This window comes from Leptonychotes weddellii, chromosome 4 (assembly GCF_054177405.1).
Source record: "Leptonychotes weddellii isolate Sample4059 chromosome 4, ASM5417740v2, whole genome shotgun sequence".
In the NCBI taxonomy this organism is placed as follows: Eukaryota; Metazoa; Chordata; class Mammalia; order Carnivora; family Phocidae; genus Leptonychotes; species Leptonychotes weddellii.
The window spans coordinates 17,039,287-17,067,027 of record NC_138372.1 but is presented as its reverse complement, the minus strand read 5'-3'; the positions used below and the strand labels follow the sequence as shown (position 1 = coordinate 17,067,027).

Here is a 27,741-nt window from a genome sequence, read left to right as displayed (position 1 = left end):
TGCCATGCTCTGGCTCAGGCCACTGGGAATGGAATGGCCTTTGCGCCTCAGTGCTGGAGAGCAGACAATACTGAGGACAGTAACCCAATGTGGAGCCAATGAGGATGACAGGGACTGAAATAAGATGGGGTAAGGTCAGAAGACGGCATTTAAAAATTCTATTTTGGGTATGTTCAATTTGGTATCTCTTTGTAGATATCCAAACTGAGTTATCAAGTAGTTGGGTAGAGAGCTGGATAGGTCAGGGTTAAGTTTAGACTACAGAGAAACTTGACAAGTCAACAAAATGATGACATTTAAAGTCAAGGAAGTAGGGATTAAATGCAGAGAAAGCCACCAAGGACAAACTCCATCACTTTGTGTTTGAAAGGAGCCAGTAGATATAAAAGGACCAGCTGGTGAGATAGGAGGAAAATCAGTGTTGCATCTGGAAGCTTCCAGCGTTGTCTCCTAGAACCCAAGTGAAGAAAGTGTTTGAACAAAGGAGTGAACGACTGAGCCAAATCCAGCCAAGGACCGGTAAAGGATCAACAATTGATCATTCAGATTGGCAAAACAGGGACTATTGCTAACCTTAATGGACAGTTCGTCAAGCAGAGGAATGAAAGCATATTGAAGGAATAGGATGAGTGAACAAGTGCAGTGAACGAATGGCAGGCTAGATAGGTACAAGGACCCCAGTGATGTTCACTGGTTTGCTCACACTGGAAGGGATAAGTCATCAACAACCATTTTAGAAACTGGATATTCTGTGCTTTTCCTAAATCACAGTATTCTAAAATCACAAGGAAGTCATGTGGAAAATCTGAAGACTTTCGTCACGGCACACAGCTAAGATGCAGTTATCGATCAGACTACTTTAATTCACTTATAGAAGCAGCTGCATTTAAGTTGCCTCCTTACAAATCACTCTAAAAACCTGCCTATAAAAAAAACAGCTCCTTTGTGTCTATGTCCCTCAGATAAAAACTGTCCCATTACGTCTTAAAATGTGTAGACATTTTCTTTTGGTTTTAAATGCCAGAAATTACAATCCCATCAATTGCCCATGTGTCACCCTGCTCAGCTTAGATTCATGGTGTCAAATATTCCCTTTTAACTTTTTTTTTTAAATCAGAGAGAGTGAGTGAGCACAAGCAGGGGGAGCGGCAGGCAGAGGGAGAAGCAGGCTCCCCGCTGAAGTGGGACTTGATCCCAGGACCCTGGGATCGTGACCTGAGCCGAAGGCAGACGCTTCACTGACTGAGCCACCCAGGCATCCCTACACTTAACTTCTTATGTTGCTATTTTACCTTCCACAAACCAACTCCAATTTCCTCAAGTCACGTTGCTTTGCTAAATCTCAAGTGCAAAAATGACTTGCTTGTCATTAAACACGCACAACCTAAGAGGGAGGTTGCTCCAGTCATTCCTTAGCCTTCCTTCCTTCACTTCCTAGAATGTGCCAGGCTCCTTCTGCCTCTCAGGCCGTACACAGATACTGCTCTGCTTGAAGTGCCTGGTTGACTTTGCCTTGTCTATCATATATGTTCCAATCGCACCATACACTCTCCCTTCATAGCACTTATCACATTCGTTATTAAAATAAAGACGGTAGAGTAATTTCACCATCATTTATTTTCCTTGCCCAAACCTGCGTCAAAGGTGCCACGGGGGTAAACACATTAGGTTTAAATGTAAGATTTCGGGGTGGGGGGTGGGAAGGTGGGTTCCCGCAGTATTGAGACGGTTAAGTAAAAGTGAGTGGCCAACGTTTTTAAATTTAGAAATTTATTCTGTTTAATCCACAAGCTTTATATAGCTTTAGTTTAAAAAAAAAAAACAAAAAACAAAAACAGTGAAAACAAAGACACTATTTCAAAGTCTGGGCCCTTCCAGCCTTCCAAATATGAGAGCTCTGAAGGTTGTATATACCAATTGGAAGAACAAGACAAAATTATGAATGGAGCCATGACATTTCATAAAACAAACTTTTATATAACTGAAGGATCCTTCCTGGGACTAGTTAATTGCCTTTACAAAAAAAACACAACAGAATAGAATGAAATTCCAGTGTTCCAAATCAACTTGTTACACATCAATATAAACCCACAGTGTCCTGGCAAACAACATGCTTTCATTTTCCGTCTCGTCCTAGAGCTCAAATCCTGATTCATTTCAGCAGAGACTCCACAGGCAACAGGAAAGATTGTGGCATTAAAATATTCATTTATACTTTTGTGGTAGTTCAACAGTGGTCTTATTTCTGGGCAAGCTTGCAAACCAACAAGGTTGGAAGCATCATAACTTAAATGGGTGCTAAGACTCAAATGAGAAATAAAAAAAAAAAAAATGAAAAGAAAGAAAACCTCTGGGAATAGCCAAGGCCTTTAAAGAAACCATAAGAATGCCAACAATATTGAAACCCCCTTTTTTAAAAAGGGGATTTTTTTTTTTGGCTTAAAATATTTCACTCTAAATGAATTTATGTCAGCTGTCAATGAAAGAATGTCACTAATACACTGTGGACACCTTTTGCAATGTAAATCCATGCCCTTTTTTTTTTTTTTACATGGTGAACTTCAACCTAGCAATTATTACAACAAATGTTATAGTCTAAAGCTCAAACACATTTTAGCAATTTTGAAATTGAATTGCGTACAAACCAAATAAAATGTACATCGTGACACACATTCCCGCCTAAGACTGTGGGGACACTTGAGCCTTCCGCATCGACCTCAGCGCCTTTTCGCGCAGGTGCTTTTCTAAGTCGTCGAGGTTGTCTTCGGGCTCGCTTTCGGTCTCCTAAAACCAGAGGGGTCACACTGGTGAGTCCTGAGACACTGGCGAAGAGGTGTAGGGCGCAGGACAGAACCACATCATGGCGGCAGCCGCACAACTCTATGAATACACTAAAAACCCCTCAATCACATACTTTCTTTCGTTTTTTAAAAAATTTTATCTTTAAGTAATCTCTACACCCAATGCAGGGCTCAAACTCACAACCTTGAGATCAAGAGGTGCATGCCCTACTGAGCCAGACAGGTGCCCCTGAATCACATACTTTCAACAGGTGAATGGCATGTTAATTATATCTCAAAGAAGTTATTCTTAAAAACCTACATTAAGCTTTTGGCAGCCATTCACATTCTTCTCCTTACTCTTGGCAAATTCCCGTTCTTGGCAGATCATTAAGAATGATGATAGATCAGGAGAGAGCTAACAGCCAAGTAGCCATTACTATAAAAAAATCTTAAGCTCCTCCTCATCATCCAATGACTTAGCCAACTGTAGGAAGTGCAAGGCACACGTACCTTCTTAGGCTCGGGCTCTGCCTCCGGTTCCTCCTGTGCCGACGTGGCCGTGGGGGCAGCGGGGGCCACAGGGGTCACTGCTGCTGCGGCCGCTGCCGCCACGGCCTTTTCCTTCTTGTGTTTTTTGTGCTTCTTGTGCTTCTTATCCTTTTTGTGTTTCTTGTCCTTCTTTTTCTTCTTTTTCTTTCCACCTCCTTCTGGGTCTGAGTTCTAGAAATCCAGAAAAATCACAGTAAAATCAATCAGACTAAAATGCTGTCCAACTAAACATTTTATTTTCTCAAGGGAATAACTAAATGGACAAATCTCAGGATTTCCTAAGGCTTCGGGGGAGAAAAAGGCCCAAGGGCAATCCCTGCCAAGAAAAGTATGTTGAGCCGAAAACCACACTGCAAGCGAAGATGCTCTTCACAGATTCTAAGAGTCAGAATGGATTTTCCCCAACTAACGGCACATATAAGCCATGTTTCCCAACCACAAGCTGCCAGTCAGGTGGGTGTCCAGGATCCAGAGCCACCTCCAAATGCAAGGAAAGCAGCACGTGCAAAAGAAAGAAAAAATCTTTGAACTCAGCTAGGCCTGAGGTGAATTCTGGCTCCTGAACCCGTTCACCATGTGACCTCAGACGAATCGGTGGACTTCTTCTGAGCCCCTTCTGTCAACCTAAATAAAATGGATACAGCAATCCCCGACAGAGCTGTTGTGAGAATTAAACGGGTCTATCTGTAAACCACCCACAATACTAGCCTAATAGGAAGCAGGCTTTCAATAAGTACAGCTATTATTCTAAACACATGCTTGTGTGAATGCCACATCTCCAGCCACTGTAGGACTTCTAGCTCTAGAATGGAGGGAGTTTGCTCCTTAATGCATAATACGGTTGACCTTGAACAACGTGGGGCTTAGAGGCACCAACTAGGCACCAACTCCCCATGCAGTTGAAAATCTGCATATAACTTTTGACTCTCCCCAAAATTAACTACTAACAGCCTACATAGACCAGAAGCCTTATGGGTAACGTAACACTCAATGAACACAGATTTTGGAGGTTTTAAAAAATGTTACTAAGCAAAGTATGAGGAGGAGAAAACACATTTACGGTGCTGTGCCGTATTCATCAAAAGACCTCCACATCTATGTGGCCCTGCTCCATGCTGTTCAAGGGTCCGATTGTTTATACCAAAATTATGCAAAGAGCAAGTTCTGCTGCAAGTGAATCCCATCAGTAATCCTGAAATTTCACATTTCAGATTTCTAAGCAGTTACTTAAAATTCCTCAATCCATTCAGTTAGTTTGTAAAATTTAGGCAAACCTACTATGAGATGGACCCTAACCATTAACTTTATACAATAAACCTGTTCAAGATCAGATTAATGACTCAGAGGGGAAAATACAGTTTAAACTCCCAATACTTTAATATCCTAATGACATTTAAACTTGACAAGGTAAAAAACAAGTGTTATTCTTATTTATGTGGCTTGCCAGAGATAAGACTATATGGGACAATACCGTACTTTCCACTTCAGCTAGTATTTCACAGGCTGCAAGGTTCATTTATTATAGAAATAATGTATTTCTACTGTGGGGAAAAAGGGCACTACACATAAGGAAAATTTTAGATTACTCATCCTTTCCCCTTCTAACATATAACCACTGTTACCATTTGGTACCTGCTTTGTGGTATTTTTTTCCTTTATAAAAATGGAATCGTACTAACACACATATCTAATTTTGAAAGTTTTATTTTGTGATCCCCAAGTGTCCCCAAATATGTCAAATGCTATAGAGAACAGCAGAAAATACTAAGCTATTTTTCCCCTAGATAATAGAACCATGGGTAACTTTTTCTTTTCTGTTATTCTAGATTTTCTATATAGGCCAATTTTAACCACCAAGATTACAGAATTTAACAATATTAGACGTGATGTCAATTAGCGGGTGACTAGGATATGAAGCATGGACTGTGGTGCAACCACCACCCCCCTTAATTTCATGCTTCCTTGAAGGCCAGCTGAACTACAGAACATAATGCTGCTCTGAGCCACAAAAAAACCCAAAAACTTGTCTTTGCTTCCAAGTGACCACATACAATTATAAAGGGTGTCCAGAACAGGGCAAACACATACCCTCGCCGGAGATGGGCTTGGTGTGGGGCTTTTAGCCTTTTTCACCGGTACCGCTGGTGACCAGTTGGTAGAGGGGGACTGGGACTGGACAGGAGACTGAGGTGCTGGGGGTTTTTTAGCTGCTGGCTCAGGAGATCCTGAGACAGATCGGGAGGACGAGACCCTCCTTATAGACTGAGGACTTGGTGAGGCAGCCCTAGAAACAGAGGGAAAGAAAAAAACAATTCAGTATCCAAGAACAAAGGTCTTTCGTAAGAGAAAATAACCAACCACCATTATATAACCAGGTCACAAACTTTAAATATTTTACCACTTAGTCGATTCTACAAACACACACACATCAAATTCGTATCGTCTAAGTCTCCTGAAGAGTTTAAGCCCCATAATCCTCTATCCGTTAACACTTTTCCTGTATGAAATTAATAATGCCAGTTCCTTGTATTTAAAATGGCTTTTATCAGTCTTACATAGACATGCAGGAAATGTTCTCTGCATTACTTCAGAGTTCAGTTTTGGAAGCACATCCCCCAATAAACCTGATACCCCTAAGAACCAAGTATAAAGTCCTATGGCATAAGGAACTATTCTGAAAACAGAAAATGGATCTGTGAATAGTACCTTTAAGCTGCCTTAAAAGCCTGTATTCCCAGCTTATTCTTTTCTGTAATTTCTCAGTAAAGGGGGGGGGGGGGGGGGAAGCTTCCAAAAATAAAGAACTATGCAAGTTAGTGTTCCTAGCCAAGAAAGCATAAAATATTTTTACTTTTTTGTCTTTTTGGGTTCCGGAGTCCTGGAGACTCTCCTAATGGGCCTAGTACTTGGAGAAGGGGACTGCCTTCTTTGGGGTGATGATGATGCTCCTCTTCGAACAGGTGGAGGACTTGAGGAGGTTTGAGGAGCTCGAGGCCGTGGTGAGGGCGAATGCCTTTTGTTTGGTTGTGGTGACCGGGGTTCCCGGGTAGACCGGCTCGGGGAAGACCCTTTCCTATGCTTTGATGATAATGAAGGCGAACGTCTCTTGGTGACTGGGGAGCTTCTTTGTTTGGGAGGTGGAGAATGGGAGACCCGACGCTTTGGTGGTGGAGATGGTGATGCCCTTCGTTTAGGAGGGGGAGGGGGAGAAGCCGTTCTTCTCTTTGGAGGTGGAGAAGGAGAGTATCTCCTCTGTATCGGAGGAGAGTATCTTCTTGGGGAAGGTGAGCGCCGGCGGGGGGGAGGAGAAGGAGTCCTAGGAAAAATAAACCATTAAGCTGAAAGGTCCGAAAGAGTAAGGCAACAGAATGCACAGAAAACTAACCAGAAGTTATGGCAATACTGTAGTTAAGCACCAGGCAAAGACAGTACATTTTTAACTGGAAATGCTAGGCCTTTATCCTCATTTAAAGGAAAAAAAAATCACTTAGTGGCTCTGTTTACCCTAGTGATTAGAAAACAGGACATTCTGCTTAATGGAGAAATTTGAAGTTTCCAGAATGAATTCAAAAGTCATTTAACATAATCCACATGGAACCAATTTAATGGGTTTTTCTGAGAAGAGAATCTTGCATAAATTGTGAACACCCACTATCATTATGTACAAGGTAGGCAGCTACATTAGCAGGACTCCACTATGGGCAGCTTAGAAATCTGTGCTTTAAAAAGCTCTCCTGGGGGCAGCTGGGTAGCTCAGTCAGCTAAGTGTTCTGCCTTCGGCTCAGGTCATGATCTCAGGGTCCTGGGATCAAGCCCCATGTGGGGCTCCCTGCTCAGCAGGGAGTCTGCTTCTTGCCCCCACCCCGCCCCCGTTCATGTTCTCTCAAATAAATAAAATCTTCCAAAAAAAAAAAAAAGCTCTCCTATGTGGTGCTCTCTTGACTGACATTTGGACTTAGCAAGAGTTCACTTGCACACGTTTTAAAAGGTATCTCTACACCTACTCAACCGTTCAAAGGAGAGACTTGGATTTTGCATCTCAAAAAACCACTTTTCAGTGGAAGTCTACCTACTAGGCAGAATGCATCCCTGTAGAAGTCCAAGCTGGCCTTCCACTTAATACTTAAGTCCTATATAATCTTAACTGCCTCTTAGAAATTCGACTTGAATATGACATTCAGTTCCAACTGCTTAATTTGCTTCTGAAATGTTCAGACCTTAAGCTCAAAATATTTTCCTGTCTAGAATCAGCTTTACAATAGGCTACTTTTTGGACAAGGTAGTGTGCACCTCCATTTCCTCACCTGAAAAATGGGAACAATACCACCTACTGAGCAAGATCATCTCAAGGACTACAGATTAAGTATATAAATAAGCATGTAATAGGCATTCAATACTGTTTGGTAATGTATTTGAGCAATGTCCTTACAAATTTTCTCCGCTTTTATTCTGAAATCACTTTCGATTTACAGAAGAGCTATAAAAATAGTAGAGATTTGCCACTTAACAGCTCCCAAGAGCATAACAAAAATGATCAAAACTATGAAATTAGCCACAGCACTTAGTATTAACTAAATTACAAACCCGGTTTCCCACTAATGTCTCTTTTTTCCCCCCAAATCACAATTCTACATTATATTTAGTTATCATGTGTCCTTAGTTCCTGCCAATGTGTGACTAATTCCTTTGTCTTTCATGACTGCCATTTTTATTTATTTATCTTGAAAATTTTATTTATTTCAGAGAAAGAAGCACAGCAGAGGGAGGGGGGACAGTAGAGGGAGAAGCAGACTCCCCGCCAAGCAGGGATCCCAATGTGGGGCTCGATCCCAGGAGCATGGGATCATGACCTGAGCCAAAGACAGATGCCCAACTGACTCAGCCGCCCAGGACTGCCATTTTTAAAGAGTATTAGTTACCTTGTAGAATAACCTTCAATTTGGGTTTGTCTGGTATTTCCTAATAAATCAGACTGAGGTTCTGAATAATTGATAAGGATACCAGGATAAGGTATCCGGGAATTACAGAATGCCAGTATGTACTACTGACTGTTAGCTTGATTCCTTAGTTATGGAGGTATGTGCTGGAATTCTCCACTGTAAAGTTAGTATTTTTCCCTTTGTAATCACTAGACTTCCCCTTTTAATTCAACATCTTTATTGACATGTGATTCACATACCATAAATTTTAAAGGGTACATTTCAATGTTTTAAGTATATTCAGTCATGTAACCATTACAACACTACCCATTCCCAGCCTACCCTAGGCACCACAAATCTACTTTTATCTCTATAGATCTGGGTGTTCTGGACTTTTCATATTAACAGAATCACATAATATGTGGTGTTCTGTAAATGGCTAAGCAATGCCACTCTATTAAGATATTCTGATCATAAAGTTGCTTCAATTAGCTCCCACTAACATATCTAATAAAATACCTAATAAAATACCTTCGTCGTGGTGGCGGAGTGGGGGACCTGCGCCTACGAGGAGGAGGGGCAGGAGAAGGAGAACGTCGCCTTCTGGTAGGTGGTGGGGAGGGACTCCTCCTCCGTCTACCACTAAATCACCAAAAAGAAAAAAAAAAAATTACAGGTGATTTGGAGTTAGCATTTATAATTAAGTGATCCAGATGACATAGTTTCAATCATCGTTAACCCGAAGTGCAGCCAACTGTTCCCTCTATCCCTCAGTGCAATGTTTTTCAAACCACCTGCCAAGACCATTAGTCAAGACTCTGACTGAGAACCAGCATTTAGAAAATCAAAATATATTTACTTGTGGTTGTGGAAATGGTAAATTTTATTTTGTAAAATTTTTGTTTCAGTATATAAATATGCAGAGTCTGGGTCATGATACAGAAATTCTTAACATGACACAGGGTGAAAAAAGTTTGAAAACACTGCCTTATGGCATTGTTTTTTAATCTGAATGCACATCACAATTACCTAGGAAGCTAATCTGAGTTTGTTTACCAGGTCCGGACTATGGTCTAGCTGGTATATGCTGAAAAGGCTCTCCAGGTGATTCTGATTCCTTATTAGGAACAACTGTTTTAATACTCAGAAAAATTTCCATGTTCTAATTCGTAAGTTTAAAATTTTAATAGTCACCATAGGCTTAAGGCCCCAAATGTGGGTGTCACTGTTCCAAGTTCTCAATTTTTAAAAATGTATTTTCACTATTCAAGAGTTGCTTACTACTAACTAAAAACACTAACCCAAAAACAAAGAATTGAAAGTTGAGCACTAAAGCTATGACTGGGAAGCAACATGGGTGAAATATAGACAATTATACAAAACCCTAATTCTGAGCTGTTACACACTTAACCAACACAAATGCACCCATGAAAAATACAATTATATCAGCTAGACTAACTCATAGCAGTTTCCCAAGAGATATATTAAAATATACACCAAGCCAGTTTGCCACCTTTTGGCTAAGTTTGCATATATACAAAGTAATCACACACTATATAGTTTTCAGTTTGACTAGCATAGGACTGAGGCTTCCTATGAACCTGGTAATATTTTCTAAAGTTTACTAGTCTTGATTCCCCCTTTAAAACTAAGGAGAGCTCTGTTACTAAAAGAGCAGAGAAAATCCTGAAATTCATTAGTAAATTTAATAATTATTTTCATTATTTAATTTTCACTTCCAATTTGTTTATGCCTTGTGGGGACTAAGACTTCACTAGAACAGATTTAAAACAATAAACTACAAGAGGCAATCTACGAAGACAGATAAGCTTTGAACAAAATGAAATGTAGACAGGAACTACTAACTGTAAGAAAATACAGTAAAGGAGAAGCCATTTTATTAGCAGGGTATAATCTGAGAATTACAGGACCCAGAGAGGATAACCACAGTATTGACTCAAGATTTCAAATAGGAAAAGACACTGGGGTTTTGACTTAAAAAGAAGCAGAAAGAGTTTAGAGGTGCAAACTAAGAGGATGAAGTGATACAAAGCAGAACTCTCTGTTATCAGTAAATATAATCACATAAGAGACTATTACTGTTGATTATGTGGCTTCTTTTTAAAAATATTCTCCCAATTTCAGTTTGTAAAATCTGATCAGTAACTAAAAAACTGGACTCAGATTAGAACCTGTTATGATAGACTAATGACCTGAGATATTTATTTTGTGCCTCATCTTCAATGGTAAAACAAAAAGGCTGAGTGTAGCCAAAAGGTCCCTTGCAGTGATGACCCTCAATGTCCTGCTTCTATATGAGAAAATAACCAAAAAGAGTAAGTAAAACCATAACCAAACTTGCATTAACTTAAGGAACTGCTAGAAAAATCTGATAATCACTTAAAACTGGAGTACTGACACCACATGGCTCCATGATCTGAAGGCTACAGAATTTCTACCTGAGCTGAGAGGGCACACATTTCAAGGGTTAAAACAAAAAACTAATCTGAGATCAATCTATTTCAATTTTTCCATATGTGTTTAAAAAAATGTGACATAAAGCCCAGGTTCAATATATTTCTAAGAGATCAAGTTTGTTCACTGTATTATTCAAAATTCTGAATGCTTAATGTATTTCATCTGCTTAATCTAACAAGTAAGTGTTTTCTAGTTATTCTGAATAATGCCAAGCTAAGCTTTCCACTGTGTAGAAATTGTTGAGTAGTGAAGATCCCCTTCAAGTTGTGTGAGAACCGATTTCAGGAAGCCTCAATATGTGATGTAGCCCTCAAGTAGGTAGAAACGCCAAGTTTTATCAGAAGGAGCCAGCTTGCTCTCTCTGCAGCGACCTCTCCGAACAACCACTTCACTAGCAGAAGCTATAGATGGGACAACTCCCTTTTTAATTTTTTTGTGATAACTTCCTTTCACTATCATCAATATGCCTTTTATTCTTTGAAGTTAAAGAGTGTTCGATACCCAAAGACAAGTGTTTCAAAGCATGGAAAATATTACCTGTTCAAAGTTTAAAGTTTACATATGAAGTAATCCAAACCAGGCTGTCCATCCCCTTTTAAAAATATAATACTGAAACATCGTTCCAAATAATTCTTTCTCCATCTCTAAATCCTTGACACCTGATAGCAATTTCTAACATCATTAAAACTGCAGGCCTTTTTAAAGAGGATAAACAAAAATACCCTGGAGCAGGGCAGTGGACATCAGTGTTGATAAATCATTTCCAAAAAGAAAGCAGTTCCATAAGGGGAGGGTGTAGGAGGGGGAAGGAATCTCACCACTAACCTGATTTTGTAAAGCAACTTTTTTGCTGTTGTACTAGCAATTTTCCAGAAGTCAGGGATATTATAGTTGGAAACGGAACGATCTGGCACCTAAATTTATCTTTCTTTTAAAAGGTTTTTTTTGTCAAGTGTTCCACAACACAAATACACAACTCTGCTCCATCACAAACACTGCTGACTAGTTCCAAAGAATCTTTCCAACAGAACTCTTATTAATCAGTGAGACTACCTAAAACAACACAACTTCAAAAAGTGAGCTATAAAGAGGACAATGTGATAGTTTCATGAAGGATAAACACTCAGAAATTTAGCAGCAGCTAAGACCCGGCCCCCCAAAAGGGAGAAGACTAATGAAGACAATATAATGGTATAATGTCAGCAGCACAGGGCTAAGATCAGGCTTTGTCCCTTTATACCCTAAGAGACTCATTTTACTACTTCTGAGCCTTTTTTCTCACGTATGACATAGGCCTGAATTACAGATTTCTATTTATGATTAAACTCTAAAATGTTAGTTTTTATAGTCACAGACACGTGATCAAAAAGGTTCAGTGAAGATATGCAACCTTACCTTCCTACTGCAGAGGACACTGAACACGGCCAGAGCCTCATGTTCATCTTTAATCTTTTTTAAAGTCTTTCCCAAGTTTTTCTTGCTTTCCTGAAAGCCACCACACAGGCCCTCCCCACTAAATCTAAGGAGCTGTTATTACCCTATTGCTTGGAAAATATCCACGTACTATAACTGAACAAAAATCTAAGCTCAAATGGTACTCTAAAATGAACACTGTGTACAAGTTCTGTCATTAATTTGACGTGCAAAGAAATATAATCCACTAGACCTCGGAACTTCTCACAGCCATCCCCGCTGTCTACACAGGGATGGGAGCAGGTCCCCTAAGTAGCAATCCCGTCACTACACCCTGACATGTAGCCTCAGGTACAAAGTAGTGGCTAACCAACCTTTTAGTCCCTGGCGATTGCCATCGCTTTCCCATTTGCATCCTGAGAGCAGTGGAGAAAAACAAAGGTCAGGAATTCCATTCACCAAATTATTTACTTCAATGGAGTTAAGTATCACTAATGGTGATGTCTTTTTTTTTCTTTTTGATGTTCCAAGATGTTCAGAAGTTAATGCTATGGTTTCACTGATCTAGTCATGCAGACATAAGACATGGTGGTACAAACAAAATTTACCAAGATCTCACTAATAGTGATAACCACCAAATAAAGCAAAGAAAATGTCCCCAAACCCCCCAAATCTGACCATCTCCTTCTGTGTGTGAATCCCTGAAATGAAGGAATTAACCAATTTCTAAAATAAGCCTGTAGCCCATCCCTTAAGTTAGAAGTTTCATCACAACTACAGAACACCAGTGAAGACTACTGAAAGAAAAGACATTACCGAGGGGAAGTCTCTTTCTGGCGCTTTCGAGGTGATGGAGAGGCACTCCGGGAAGGGGAATGTCTCCGCCGCCTGCCTACCTCACCATTCTTCACATGGGACCTCTTGGGTCGCTCATCTTCTGAGGAAGAAGAGGAGCCAGAATCTATAATTACACAATAAACAAAAATTATGTTACATCTGTGCTTAAAAGAGTCTACCCATATTTTCTGAATCTAAGCAGATGGGAGTGTCCAAATTAGCAAGCTAAGCCCACTTATGCAAGCAAGCATGTATACAAGCCATCAGTCCTGAACAAAGATTATCATCAATATATAGTCAGTGACTTAAAAACCAAGCATAAATATACATCATTATTATATAATGAAGTTATATAAATCATTCTCAAGGCACACTCCAATAGGATACAAGTGTCCCTTAAGAATCTAGTGATTTTCCAAATTAAGCACAAAAAGCATCTCAAGTAAGTACTTGAGGCTTGTCACTCTAAGCACTTTTAAAACTACTGGAAGTCCTATTAGGGTCTGAAAAACTTCTTTCCACGTCCCTAGCACTTATCACACAAACAAAAACAATGTACGTGACAAGCCTTTCCTACAGGCCTGGTAGCAAATGTCTGGGACTGCAAAAAGAAAAACTTCAATTGTTTGCACATGGTTTCCTTAACTTAAAATAACTAATAACTGTTCCCAAATATCAAAACAAAGTCCCAGGGCACCTGTGTGGCTTGGTTGGTTAAGTATCCGACTCTTAATTTCGTCTCAGGGTCTTGAGATCAAGCCCTGTGCCGGGCTCTGCCCTTGGAATGGAGCCTACTTAAGAGTCTCTCCCTCTCCCCTCCCCCATGCTTTCTCTCTCTCCACCTCTCTTAAAAAAAGAATAAAACAAAGTCCCAAGTACCAAAAACACCCAAGACGTATATGCATTTTTAAACCTTCTCATGATTTAACTTTTTTTTCCCCAAAGATTTTATTTATTTATTTGACAGAAACAGAGACAGCCAGAGCAGGAACACAAGCAGCGGAAGTGGGAGAGGGAGAAGCAGGCTTCCTGCTGAGCAGGGAGCCCGATGTGGGACTCGATCCCAGAACTCTGGGATCATGACCCGAGCCGAAGGCAGATGCTTAACGACTGGGCCACCCAGGCGCCCTAACTTCATGCTTAAAGAGCTGCAAAAGCTCGATGGGCTTTTAATGGACTTAATGCCGCTGTGGGGTGCTTTGATCTCTATTTCATAAATGAAAAGCAAAGGTAGCACACCTAAACTCGGTCACAAATACCCAGAGCTAATAAAATTAATTATTAGTAATTAAATATTTATTCTTTTACAGATATAAAGTACACAAAACCCAGAAACAACCTAAATGTCCAAGTAGGTGACTGGGTCAATAAGTTACAGTGTATTAATTATTACAATGAAAGGTTCTGGCTATTAAATTAGATCTAAGAACAGGGAAAGATATCTAGATATAATAAGTTAAAAAGGGAGGCAACATACAGTTTGAGCTTATTCAGGTTTTTTGTGTTTTTTTGCCCTTTTAAACCACAGATCCTTATAGACGGCACAGAAATATTCTGAAGAAAAGCTTCCAGGAGTAAGACTAGGGGTTGGGAGAAGAATTATACTTTTCCAAATTTTATACCCGTCTGTTTTACTATTGTACTGCAAAGATCTATTGTTTATAACTATTTAAAAGAAAATTAAGTTTCAAGAAAGGACTTAACACCAAAAACCAAAAGTAATTACTTCCTCCCCTTGAACAGATTTCTATGCAGGCACATATTTCTCCCATGTATGCTCACTACAAGGATGGAGATTTGTATTTGGGGTATTTTTCATGAGGATACAGACAGAAAACAGTTGACTCCATATCCGTACCAGATGAAGACTGCTGGTTCTGTCGTCTGTACTGACGTCTCTGCTGCACAGAATCTGCCGCGGCCATTTTGCCACCTTTATCTTCTTCTGAAAGATGGATGCATTTAGAAAGTGTTTCTTTAGTTATGCATACAGAAAATGTAACATACTTGAGTTGGAAAATGGTCTCTTAAACCTCTCATTGGGTCAAGCAATACAACTATATATATATTTTTTTCTTACAAAAAGCTTTAAAATGCCAATTTAAATGCTGATTTTAGACTATGTTCACCACATGCAATCCAAATTTATTTACTACAAGTCACGCTAAGTGCTAAGGACTTTATAGGCATTATTTCAGTTAATCATAAAAAACCTGAAAGACAGTACTGTTATCTGCATTTGAGATGAAAGAAGTGAGGGTCAGATAAATGAAGTAATTAAACAAAAAGCAGTTAAGTAGTGAAGCTGGGGATTCAAACCAGATTGGTCTCAACTTCAGAGCCGTAGCTCTTAACCACTAAGTCATATCCTATAATTATCTTTAACCAGAGGGGATGATGAAATGTGCCAAAAAATCTAATCCAGCTTAACAAAATAACACACGAAAACTTACCCGATTCAGATAACTCTACTTTTCTAGGCTTAGGTGCTGGTGAAGGGGACTCTCTTTTCTCAGTACCTTTATGTTTTGTTACTAAAAAGAAGGAAAAAAAATATGTACGTGGGAAAGCAAAACAAAACAACAAAGCCACACAAGACACTGTCTTAATGGTACAACAGGTGTCACTATCCTTATAAAGAATTTGATAATTAAATAATAAATCAATAATTTAATAATAAATTAAATGTTTGGTGAAAGCCTTGAAAAGCGCTATAATGATTTTTGAATCTGAAGATTCTCCCAAGAGAAATGCCAGTTAAGAGAAACTGGGAGGGGCGCCTGGGTGGCTCAGTTGTTTGGGCAACTGCCTTCGGCTCAGGTCATGATCCTGGAGTCCCGGGATCGAGTCCCGCATTGGGCTCCCTGCTCGGCAGGGAGTCTGCTTCTCCCTCTGACCCTCCCCCTCTCATGTGCTCTCTCTCTCTCTCTCATTCTCTATCTCAAATAAATAAATAAAATCTTTAAAAAAAAAAAAGAGAGAGAAACTAGGAGTTGCTGTTTTGCAGCAGAAGCTCCGTGTAGAAGATATGTGTAACATTCAGCTCAGTAAAGCTCTGGGTGCTTAATCCCACAACCTAAAAACACATACACTCAACTACGGAGGCATCATCAGCACAAGAATTTCCAAGCACCCAACTATACCTGGGTTCAGAAACGTTATAAAACTGATAAATGGTTAAGAAATAGATCTGATGAGGGACGCCTGGGTGGCTCAGTCCGTAAAGCGTCTGCCTTCAGCTCAGATCATGATTCCAGGGTCCTGGGATCAAGTCCCGCATCGGGCTCTCTGCTCTGCGGGGAGCCTGCTTCTCCCTCTGCCTCTGCCTCTCTCTCTCTCTCTCTCTCTCGGTCTCTCATGAATAAATAAATAAAATCTTAAAAAAAAAATAGATCTGATGAAATCTTCAGAGAAAGAGATTTGTTTTGGAGAAGAGGAATGAGCCACCAAGAGACTAAAGATTCTTTATGTACCAATACAACCTTCATAATAACATGAGAGATTTAAACTACCCATAAAAAAGTAAATCCTCGTAATACGAAAAATAAATACTAAGGCTGAAGAATTCTTTCCAAAGCTTAAAAGGAGGGGGGGGAAGGGGCAGAAGCTCTGAAATATACCTCCAGGTAGTAGGAGAGCTGTGAGTACCTTCTGAATTATCCAACTTCTCTTTTCCAAGTTGCATGGAAAATTATGGAACTGTCTTTTGTATGCTTGCTGTATTATTAAGCAGTGCTAAGCACTGTCGCTAGTATTAACCCCCATTTTACAGGAGGAGAAATCTGAGGCTTAAAAAGAAGTAACTTCAACTGAAGTCACATAGATAATTAAAGTGACTAGGATCTGAACCCAAGACTATTTCTAGAGCACAGCTTTAATTTCCAATTAACCAGCTCAATTGATAATATCCATCCACTATTTCAACTAAAATCAAAAGTATATACAGATATAACCACCGATCTTGCCACAGATTAACCTGAAACATCATTTGAGACCATGCTGCTAAGAACTCAATTTGAGGACAATATGATCCCCTGAGGATCCTTATTTATCTTTTCTGTTTGATTAAAGCAATTACTATGGGATGTTGACCCAGAATGTAGATACATTTCTTTTAACACACTCATTCTCAGAATTCTGTAAAGCCTTATTCTAAGAGGCAGTAACTAAGAGAGCTAGTGATCTGAAACAGAAATCTCATCTTTGCTAAAGTAGTCAAACTGAAGAATTTACAATACTTTTTTTTTTTTTTTTAAGATTTATTTGAGAGAGTAAATGAGAGCAAGCAAGGAGGGGTGGAGCAGAGGGAAAGAGAATCACAAGCAGACTCCCTGCTGAGCACAGAGCCCAAGGTAGGGCTTGATCTCACAACCCTGAGATCATGACCTGAGCCAAAATCGAGTCGGGTGCTTAACTGACTGAGCCACCCAGGTGCACCCCTCCCCTTTTTTAAACCACGATACTTTTTAAATGACCTGCATTTTATTAATGATTCTACCTAATAAGTAAGCATTTTCAACAAAACACTGGATTCGGTAAAAAAAACCGGTTAAAACCTAGTTAGTTATTGTGAAACATGGCAGCAAAAGTGCATTTAAAACTTGTATTTTAACAAATTCAAAGAAATAAAATACAAATGCTTTTAAACTTTTAAGGATTTGAGGCTATTTTTCTGGGTCAGTATTCTCCACTTTAAAGTGTCAGTTAATCTTCAATTCTTGAGATGTTAGTAGAGGCATCCAGTTATCTATAAACCCCACATGTTCAAGTTACCACCTAAGGGAACTGGGTTCCAAAATTTGTGTTTGGAAGCAAACTGAATGTCAGAATGAATTTTCCTCAAAGATACATTAAAAATTTGGCTATGTCTGCAAGACAGTTGACAAATGCCAACTATTTAAATAAACACAACTGAACTAGAATATACACATTTTTCCCCCACAGAAATACATAATTGCAATTTTATCCTGATCCAATCTCTCATGAATGGCTTAGCTAAAGTCTACTGTCAAAATACTCATACCATTAGAACAAGTATCTATTATATACCCCTATGCTGGTTTAAATATGATTGAATCGTAGTATTAACAGAGTTAATGTTTCATCCGGATGTGTTTATCTAGATGAGATTTTATAGTTTATTATGTTAATGTTTTATTTTTAGTATTCAAGGGGCAAAATCATTCTAGCATAAAGTCAGAAATCTTCTAAGTCAAATGAAAAACCAAAATTTTAAATCTACTTCAGTAGTCCTATTAATTATTAATCTCCCAGACTTGTCCAAACGATCCCGTGTAAAGATAAGTCACTGTTACCAGAATTGGTGAAATAATCATTGTCTACAGAATACAACTTATAGGGTTAAACTGATCTCATCCTAAAATTACAATAGGTATAGATCCTCTGTAAACATATTTCATTAAATATCCCACTGATTTCAAAGCACTGCTTTATGTACTAAGATAATGCCAATTTAACTGACACGCCACTGATTACAAAATGCTTCCTGAAGATCCTTTCAGATAAGAATGTACAGTATACTCCAATTTACCTCTAAATTCCCTCAAATACTTTCCCTGAATCCTTCCTACTCCATTTGCCCAATATTAAAAAGTCCTGACTGGTAACTACTACATGAAATATGTAAGTAAAATCTATTACACTTCAATGGTATCACTGATCTTATTAGCCATGGAGTATCATAAAAAGGAATTTCAGAAATCACATCACCAGGTATAGAAACTAAAGAACTTCACCCTGCCCTCCATCTTCCACCTCTAGCCATCAAAACAACATTCTGGGATAGGAAAGTTGGGCAAAGTATACATTTTTCTACTGGGAAATGAGAACCCAAATTTTAGTCCTGGCTGGTTGACCTTGACCAAATCACTTAACCTGAGAACCGGTTTCTTGATAACAATCTCTAAAGTCTGTTCTACCTCTGAAATTTCATCACACAGACTAGGATCATTTTACTATAAAATATTATTTCCAAGTATTTAGAGCCAAATTCAGCTTCAGTAGACACCAGGCTGTCTCTGACGATGTTGCCTACAGTGCGTCCTCTTTGGCTGTGTTCTGTTTGGACATGGAAAACCTGTCCCAGAATCCAAAGGAATATGACTAGTTCTTTGTCTTCCACCATGACTTATTTCTCTATGTGCATATCTGCTTTAATTTTTTTTTTTTTGAAAGCAGTAGCTCGGGGCGCCTGGGTGGCTCAGATGGTTAAGCATCTGCCTTCGGCTCAGGTCATGATCCCAGGGTCCTGGGATCGAGCCCCGCATCTGGCTCCCTGCTCAGTGGGGAGCCTGCTTCTCCCTCTCCCACTCCCCCTGCTTGTGTTCCCTCTGTGTCTCTCTCTGTCAAATAAATAAATAAAATCTTAAAAAAAAAAAAAAAGAAAGAAAGCAGTAGCCCACTCCCCTTGACAGTGTATCAGAACACAAGAGGCTGGTTCCTGGGTAGACTCTGAAAAAAGTTAATTCCTAGCAACCTATTTTAACAAAGATTCAGTCCTCCCATTCAGATACTTTTATTACTCTTTGGCTATAATGTAAATAGAAAGATCCTAACTTGATGTGTTTTTGTAAAATAAAAGGTGGGTAGTATTTTTTCACTAGAGAGCTTTCTAAAGGCTCCAGATGAAGGGAAAAAAAATATTCAAAAATACAAACACTTCACAGAAAAAGAAAAAAACTGGTTAGGACAATGGGCATCAGATTTGGACAAGGTGGCTGGAAACTACTGAAACTGTCCTAATTTTGAACAAAAGGTAATATGGGACATGAGGTTACGAAAGTAAGTGACCCTAAGGCCCGCTCCCATACTTAAATTAAGTCTGAACTTGGAAGACCCAAATGTGTCTATTCTCATCCAGCTGTCTGCCTAGGTATAAAGAGCCAATGTAACAAAAATGACCACATATAAAATTATATAGTCACCAAATTAATGTTAAAATTCAGAAAATAATCTACACATTACTCTTTACAGATCAGCATTATCTGCCAGTCCCCCGTCACTCTGATGGCTTGTCTATACCTCAATAAACACTCAAAATTTTGCCCATCCCCATCTTCTTTTTCGAACCTAAAAATTTAGATGTGATCAGAGCAAGCCCAGTATAAATCAACTTACGGACTGCTTCTCAAAAACCGATTACTATAGCAGCTTTTAGGATTTCCCCTCCCCCAATACTCACCTTTCAGGCTATCATCTCAGCCCTAAACACCAGAGGCCCAAAGCAAACAGATCCTACTGCTTTTCTCCTTGTGTATTTATGCTAAAAGAACAGACCCCAATACACCACAACCTTCACTCAGACTAACAGAGCATTCTATTTGCCTGGCAGGATCACAGATCATAAATTCCTCAGAAATCAATCTGCAGAATAAACCAAGGACAACACTCAGAAGAACCCTGCCTAGAGCCTAAATTAATAAACAAATCAGCTTTTAAGAGGACACCATGTTCTTCCCTAAGGAGCACAATGTGGCCAAGAAAGAAAACAATATGAAGTCCTCAAATAAGATATCAAACAAAAAAATCTTCAGGGAAAAAAAGTTAACCAGTCTTCATAGTAATAAAATGATCCCTTATCATAACACAAACTTTGATAAGTTACCCCAACCCAGCCCATGGGCTGGTAATGTATTTCTCCACCTACTTGATGCCAGAGGGCAAATGCTAAAAACAAAACACATTTACATGCAAACTCTACTGCAACAAACCCTAAGAACTTAGAGCAGAAAAGAAAAGGTGATAAGCAAATTTACAAAGAATATCACATACAAAATTTTACCCAGCTACTTCACACCCTGAAGGGGGAGGGGCAGCAGGGGGCAGCAACAACTGACTGGGAACTTTGGAGTCAAATGAAGAACAAACATTATTTTTATGCGTCTGATTTTTACCTTTACCTGAAGTTCTCCCTGGAGAGACAGAAACACGACTTTTTCTCGTACGGTTTGACTGCTGGGGTGTTGGGGAATGACGAGTTTTTGGCGGTGGAGTTGCTGGAGGTGATGGCCTATGCCTTCGCCTGGGAGGACTTGCTGAAGGAGATAACCTACGAGTTTTTCGAGGGGGGCTGGATGTCCTCTTAGGAGGCTTCTTTGGCGGTGACCGGGAACGGGACGAAGAGGATGATGAGCTACTTCCAGACAAGGATGCTGATGAACGCCTTCTTCTGTGGAATAAAGTATTTGCATTCATTAACTGCGTATTTGTCAAGAGGGACCTTATAGGTATGTACAGTTTACACAAAAATACAGCTATTTTTATCCAACTTTTGAGTTTATGTAGCTAAGCACATAGTAAGTTTAAAAAAAAAAAATGGGAAACAAAACCACAACCTAGGACAGGAAACAGCTAGTTCTGAGACTAAATATGAATAACTTATTCTGATAAGTGCTTCTGTTTGAGTTGTCTTTCCAGCTATAAAATATGTCACGTTGAGTGCTATAATATGGTAACTAACCAGTCTCTTTCTTCCTTAGGGAAATCATCACTGTTTGGAGTTTGCATACAAAATTTGGGTGGCAAAGTATTTTCTACTTGATAGCAAAATGTCCAACAACCTTTAGGTTGCAACTTTTTAAAAAAAGATGTGCAACTGGGTTTGGAATTCATTTAGCTACATAAACTTAGAAGCAGGGGCCTCTCGAATTCTGCGGCAAAATTTGTGGTAAGTTTTGTTGCAATTATGTGTACCTGCAGAATTCACCTTTGGCGGAAGAATTCCTGAGAACCTGAAAAAAAGAAACCCTACCTTAAGTGTGAGATAGAAACTGGCTGAAAGGGAATCTTACACAATCTGCAAAATATTTTGACTGCTAAATGGCTCAGTAAGCACAATCAAAACACAGTTTGCAAAACTCCAATATAAGAAATAGCTGTTTCCACTAATCTTGTACTAGAAAGCACCAGCATTACTTTTCTCCTAAAAAAGAATAACCAATTTTAGAAGTGTGATGCCTAAATCGACTGACCATTTATGCCATTAGTCTCATTTGTCAATTGTAACATCAAGTCTATCATTTTTAGCAGTAGTCATAAAAATGGTTCATTTTATCACAACCCCCTCCCCAAATATTTTCTTTTGAAAAAATACGGGACTTTGAAAACCCTGACTGCAGAAACAAAAAATCATGGAGTTTGGTATTTCCCCTCTCTATTTCCAAGTAGATTCATATCCCTGCAAAAATCTCAAAAGACTCAAACACAAAAAATTCTGTGCTAGGTATAATCTGAAGCACAATAATCACAGCTCCTTCCCAGGAGGTAAAGAAGGCCCTAAACTCTGCTACCAGTGCACCAGGCCTCTACTTTGGACAGATTTAGCACCAATCTTTTTGTTAAAATATTAGGTCCAAACATTTTAACCTCATGCCAATTTTAAAATGATTTTTAAGAAAAGAACATTGGTACTGACAGGGTTACTTTCATGCCTAATCTTTTCAAAAGTACCTAGACATCAAACTGCTAAAAATGGCTATATCCATGGAATGGGATTATGGGTAACTTTCCCTTTGTTATTTGTTTGAAATTTTATAAACATTCGTTTCTATAATGAGGAAAAAAACATTTAAAACAAAAATGTAACTGCAAATAGGTTATTTTAATATTGGTAGAAGTAGCTTACTGGCTCTGTGGTCATCTGCTTTTCAGAAGCCAGTGATAATGAAAAACCAAAGGAAGAGGGAAGGTGGCAAATTCCCTTATCCTTAGGAGATCTTGGGATCTAAAAGGGTAAGTTAACACGAAGTATCAGTAAAATGGTCAATTTGTCTTCCCCCCAACACTGCACAAGCACTGCTTTCCATTGCAATTAAACCTCAAACAAGAGGCTCCTTAGAAGGCCATCACCTACTTAATCACTCACGAGGTCTTTATTCCAGGGGAACACTAATTCAAACATTAGCCTAAAGCAAATGTGGTGCACTTTCAAGTACTGACACTTCCAAACTAAAAAAGAAAAAAAAAAAAAAAGGAAAGGAAAAAAAACAAGAAAAAAGAAAGCCCTCACCGTCTCACTGGAGATCTACTCCTTCTATGCCTGGGTGGAGGTGGCATTCGTCTTGGTGGGGTTCTTCTTCGAGGAGATGGCCGCCTTCTCGGACTTGGCCTCCTTCTAGGTGAGTATGATCTGCCATAACAAACAGAATTAGGGCCTGAATAAACAAGAGCAAGGAATGAATTCCTTGCCACAGTTTTCTCAACAGCTATATTTTAAAAATGGACTTCAAGGCATACGATTTTCCATTTATGTAGAGATTTTTATGGTGCACAGAAAGTGTCCTCAAATTCTCTCTGTAAGTCCGAAGAGTAACATTTGTACTAAATGCTCTCTACTGCTCTGAAATTATCTAGTTCTACCCAGAGAGTAACATGTAAAAAACTCAAGAACTACTTAGATCTTGAAGCCACAGCTCACCTTGATCGGGATCTATGACGCCGTCTAGGTCGAGTATGAGAAGGAGAGCGAGACCGTGTCCGGGATCTTGATTTGGAACGTGACCGTGATCTTGGTCGGGTCTTCTCCTTCTCCTTTTCTTTTTTGGAATTTTTCTCTGGAGAAGGTTCTTTAGGCTCTGGTACAGGTTCAGGTTTGGGAACCTTCAGGATGTCACTGTAGAAACAAAAAGCTTATTTTTCCCTTCTGTAGCTCAGACTCCTAAGTCATAATACAATGATGTAATAAGGTTATTTTTCTCTAAAATGTTTTCAAAATCCATGAAGACTTCTTAGCTCCAAAAAGATACATACACATGAAAGTTAAAGAACAGTGAACTGCAAATAGGTTATTTTAATATTGGTAAAAGTCGCTTACTGGCTCTGTGGTCATCTGCTTTTCGGAAGCCAGTGATAATGAAAAACCAAAGGAAGAGAGAAGGTGGCAAATTCCCTTATTCCTAGGAGATCTTGGGATCTAAGATCAACTTAACTCAAACCCAACCAGTTTAGATGCAGACAGATCCCACCACAGAGTTTGTCAGGTAGTCTAGGTATTCCAGAAAAATGACTAGTGCAATTAAAGTGAAAGTTAAAGAGCAACTAACAATTCTAACCATATACATTTTTAAGAGTACAAAGTCATCCACAGTATTGGGAAAAAAGCAATTTACAATATATAAAATATCTGAAACAATACAACCAACCGATAGCAGTGGTCACCTTTAGGGTCTTTTACAACTCTCCTGTAGAACCGGAATCTTTTCAACAAGCTGATTTTATGATTTAAGAAATATAAAAAGGGAAATAAGTAATTTTATATTTGTAACTCATTCTTTTTTTTTTTTTTTTAAAGATTTATTTATTTATTTGAGAGAGCGAGAATGAGAGAGAGTACACGAGAGGGGGGAGGGTGAGAGGGAAAAGCAGGCTCTCGCCGAGCAGGGAGCCCGATACGGGACTCGATCCAGGGAGTCCAGGATCATGATCTGAGCCGAAGGCAGTCGCTTAACCTACTGAGCCACCCAGGCGCCCCTGTAACTCAGAGTTATTCTACTGGCAGTCAGTCACTAATAGCCTAAAACTGTGATTATTTATAAATGAATTTTTATATACTTGCCTAGTAGAAGTGGCCTCTTGTACTGAAGGTTCTTTTACTTTCACTGATGGTTCTGGGAGCTCTGGAGTTTTTTCCTTCTTTTCCGGAGCAGGGGAAGGACTCCGGCTCTTGGTTCTGTGACGGGGAGATCGAGAATGACTGCGCTTTCTCTCTCTCCTGACAGGGGAAGATCGTCTTCTAGGGGAAGGAGATCTGGATTTGCGTCTAGGATGAAAGTAATTTTTTTCAGGTTTTTGAATCATGTGGATTGGGAAAGAGAGTCAAAGGGCAAAGTGAGAATTAATCTTTTTAAATACCACTGCTCCTTATACCTGAGAAATTCCTTGTGAAAATAAAGTATCCTGTCATATTTACTTAACGGGGGATGGGCCAAAAAAACCCCAGAAAGGCAAGCAAACAAAGGGTAACAACATTCTCCGATACACCAGTTTTAAGAGGAAAGCATTGACCTAAGACACTAGATTTAGAGTCTTAATCATTCCCAGAGATGAGGAGACCAAAGACCAACTTTTCAGAGGAAGAGGATGCTTGAAAGTAAAGAGAAATTCCATAATAACAACTCAAACCCAACCAGTTTAGATGCAGACAGATCCCACCACAGAGTTTGTCAGGTAGTCTAGTATTCCAAAAAAAGGACTAGTGCAATTAAAGTAATATCCTCTTTGGAAGAGAAGAGAAATACGTCAAACCTACATAGCCTTTTTGAAAAGAAGACCCCTTCCCTTTCCTTTACAATAATAGTTTCCCTAACTTGAAGTAAACAGCAGGTCTGGTTCATCAATAGTGAAATAATTATCACAGTGATGTGCTTAACTCTAGAAATAGTACTGCTTCCCTGATAAGGAGGTTTTAATAGCAAATATACAAATTAAAATGAACAAAGAAATTTCCTCCTCCCTTTACTAATTCCAACAGATTTATGAAAAAATTAGCAGAACTCTAAAAATGAAAGCCTAGTAGAATTCTCACCTTTCACCACAAATACAGTAGAAGCTGAGTCGTAGGTTTAAAAATGGGAACCTAACCATAGTCTCATTGGAAGGAAGAAGAAAACAAATAAATGATCTGTTTTTGGTACAATACAACCATCTAAGAAAAGCAGAACAGGGAATTAGATAAGTATAATACGAATGGCTAATGGGGCACAGATTTCTAATAAAAAGGAAAAGAAAGGAGTTGGAGTAGATTAAAATAATTAAATGCCATATTTAAACAAATGCAATATGGAAGGCAAGTCTAGATTTTGATTTAGGAATTAAGAGTTGTATAATTCACCAAGATTTTAGGAGACAATTATTATAGTCAAATGATCTGTCTCAAACAAAACAAGTGTTTTAGGCCAGAGACAAACCTTAGTCCACTGTGAAAATTGTACAATGGAAAAAATTCTCTGAATAGTGCCGTTAGCTTCCTTTTTAACTATGCAACTTTCTACACACAGAATACTTTACTAACTAAAATACTTGCGAAACAGGTATGCATGTGTCGTATTATACCTTCTTGGGCTTCGAGACCTTTCCCTTTTTTCTCTGCTGCTTTCTTTTTCTTCCTTATCCCTCTTATCCTTGTCTTCATCTTGCTTTTTCATAGATGCCAACTTTTCTTGTTCAATCTGCAAAGATCAAGTTTTCAAAGTAAACACAGCTGAACACTTGAGATCAACAAACAAATTGAAGACTTTGCACCTCTGATAAATACCAATGCTATAAACCATTTCATTGGCTTCTGCTTTCCAGTAAGACTATTCTCAAGTTTACTTAAAAAAAAATCACTTTCACATTCATCTTATTCTTTTGTGATTTAACATACACTGCCGATGTGAAGAACCTGTGCTTACCTTTTACGTGGTTATTAAAGTTCAAATTTTCTTCTAAGTATGCACATATTAAAAAAACATTTATCGGGCGCCTGGGTGGCTCAGTTAAGTGTCTGCCTTCAGCTCACCATGATCAGCTCACATCAATTCTATCATCATGGGGGGGTCATGATGTGGAGTCCCACATCAGGCTCCTTGCTCAGCCAGGAGCCTGCTTCTCCCTCTGCCTGCCGCTTCCCCTGCTTGCGCGCACTGACAAATAAATAAAATCTTAAAAAAAAATTTATCTACCAAATTACCAGACTCTGGAAAAATGACATTTTATTTATTTATTTTGGAGAGAGCACGCGCATGTGCACGAGCATGTGTGCACGGGGAGGGGAAAGGGCAGGGGGAGATGGTGAGGGAGAGAAGCAGACACCCCGCTGAACATGGAGCCCCTAGGGGCTGGATCCCACGACCCTGAGATCATGACCTGCGCCCGAAACCAAGAGTTGGGATGCTCAACCAACTGAGCCTCCCAGGTGCCCTGGAAAATGACATTTTAAACTCAATGTCGAGGTTGGGGGAGAGGAGTGGAGAATCAAAACTGAATGTTTGAATATATTACAGCAAAGCAAAACAACATGCTAATCCTAGCTCTAGGTCATGTAAAATTTAAAGTGTCTTAGCAGTCTGGATACTCTCTCAAATCAACATTACACAAAAGAGAAAAGGCTATTACTTGTCTCTGTTTTATTTCTTCTTTCTTCAGTTCTAGAAAAGCGGAAGGGATTCCAGCGATGTTTTCTTGTGCACTTAAGAGCAGGGGCCACAGTTCTCCCATAAATTCTCTAGCATTTTTTCCATTCAAAAACCCAGTCAGGTTGATTTGCATCATTTTGGAGTCTGGATTCTGCAAAAAGACATGACAGGAAGAGAAACAGGTTACTTCAAAACAAGCCAACCAAACCAACCTAAAACTCATTAAATTAGTATTTTTTAAGTCTACCATAGGGGCTTAAATACATATATATTCTTTACTACTTAAAAAATAGTTTTCCCTAATAGTTTCTCAGCAATATAATCTCTAGCACAGATTACCAAATTCTCTCTCACTCTACCAAAAGCATCAGAGCAGCCTGTTAATCCTTTGTGGATTTCGTAAGTATTTTTAGACTATGTGGCTGTTAGTGGGCCTTACTTACATTTATTAACTTTAAAAACCATCATGAACATCCACAAATTCCTGCATTTACTAATAAAGAAAATGTTTGCTTGCCTGGGAATTTTCCCCCAAAGAGAAACTGAAAAAGTACATAAACTGTTCACTTCTCTAACACTGTAAGATAGCTTTCTATAAAATATCTACCGTCCAGTTATGAAAACTAACAA

At 39.1% G+C, this 27,741-nt stretch overlaps 1 protein-coding gene across 7 annotated transcripts in view; it reads right to left on the bottom strand.

Moving 5' to 3' along the window:
- Positions 1-1,753: 1,753 nt before the first annotated feature.
- Positions 1,754-27,741, bottom strand: part of SRRM1 (serine and arginine repetitive matrix 1) — a 30,930-nt gene continuing 4,942 nt past the window's right edge. For 3 of the 7 annotated variants that reach the window (XM_081817761.1, XM_081817766.1, XM_081817767.1), the window contains exons 4-18: positions 27,092-27,262; positions 26,048-26,163; positions 24,552-24,755; positions 23,415-23,609; positions 23,007-23,126; positions 20,893-21,167; positions 15,433-15,513; positions 14,838-14,924; positions 12,959-13,103; positions 12,517-12,558; positions 8,783-8,893; positions 6,184-6,648; positions 5,421-5,616; positions 3,294-3,503; positions 1,754-2,784 (exon numbers count right to left, since the gene is read on the bottom strand). In XM_081817761.1, coding sequence (XP_081673887.1) covers positions 2,680-2,784; positions 3,294-3,503; positions 5,421-5,616; positions 6,184-6,648; positions 8,783-8,893; positions 12,517-12,558; positions 12,959-13,103; positions 14,838-14,924; positions 15,433-15,513; positions 20,893-21,167; positions 23,007-23,126; positions 23,415-23,609; positions 24,552-24,755; positions 26,048-26,163; positions 27,092-27,262 — 2,523 coding nt within the window. In that variant the 3' untranslated portion in view covers positions 1,754-2,679. The remainder of the gene's footprint in view (positions 2,785-3,293; positions 3,504-5,420; positions 5,617-6,183; positions 6,649-8,782; positions 8,894-12,516; positions 12,559-12,958; positions 13,104-14,837; positions 14,925-15,432; positions 15,514-20,892; positions 21,168-23,006; positions 23,127-23,414; positions 23,610-24,551; positions 24,756-26,047; positions 26,164-27,091; positions 27,263-27,741) is intronic. The other 4 variants (XM_081817762.1, XM_081817763.1, XM_081817764.1 and 1 more) reach the window with 4 other exon arrangements.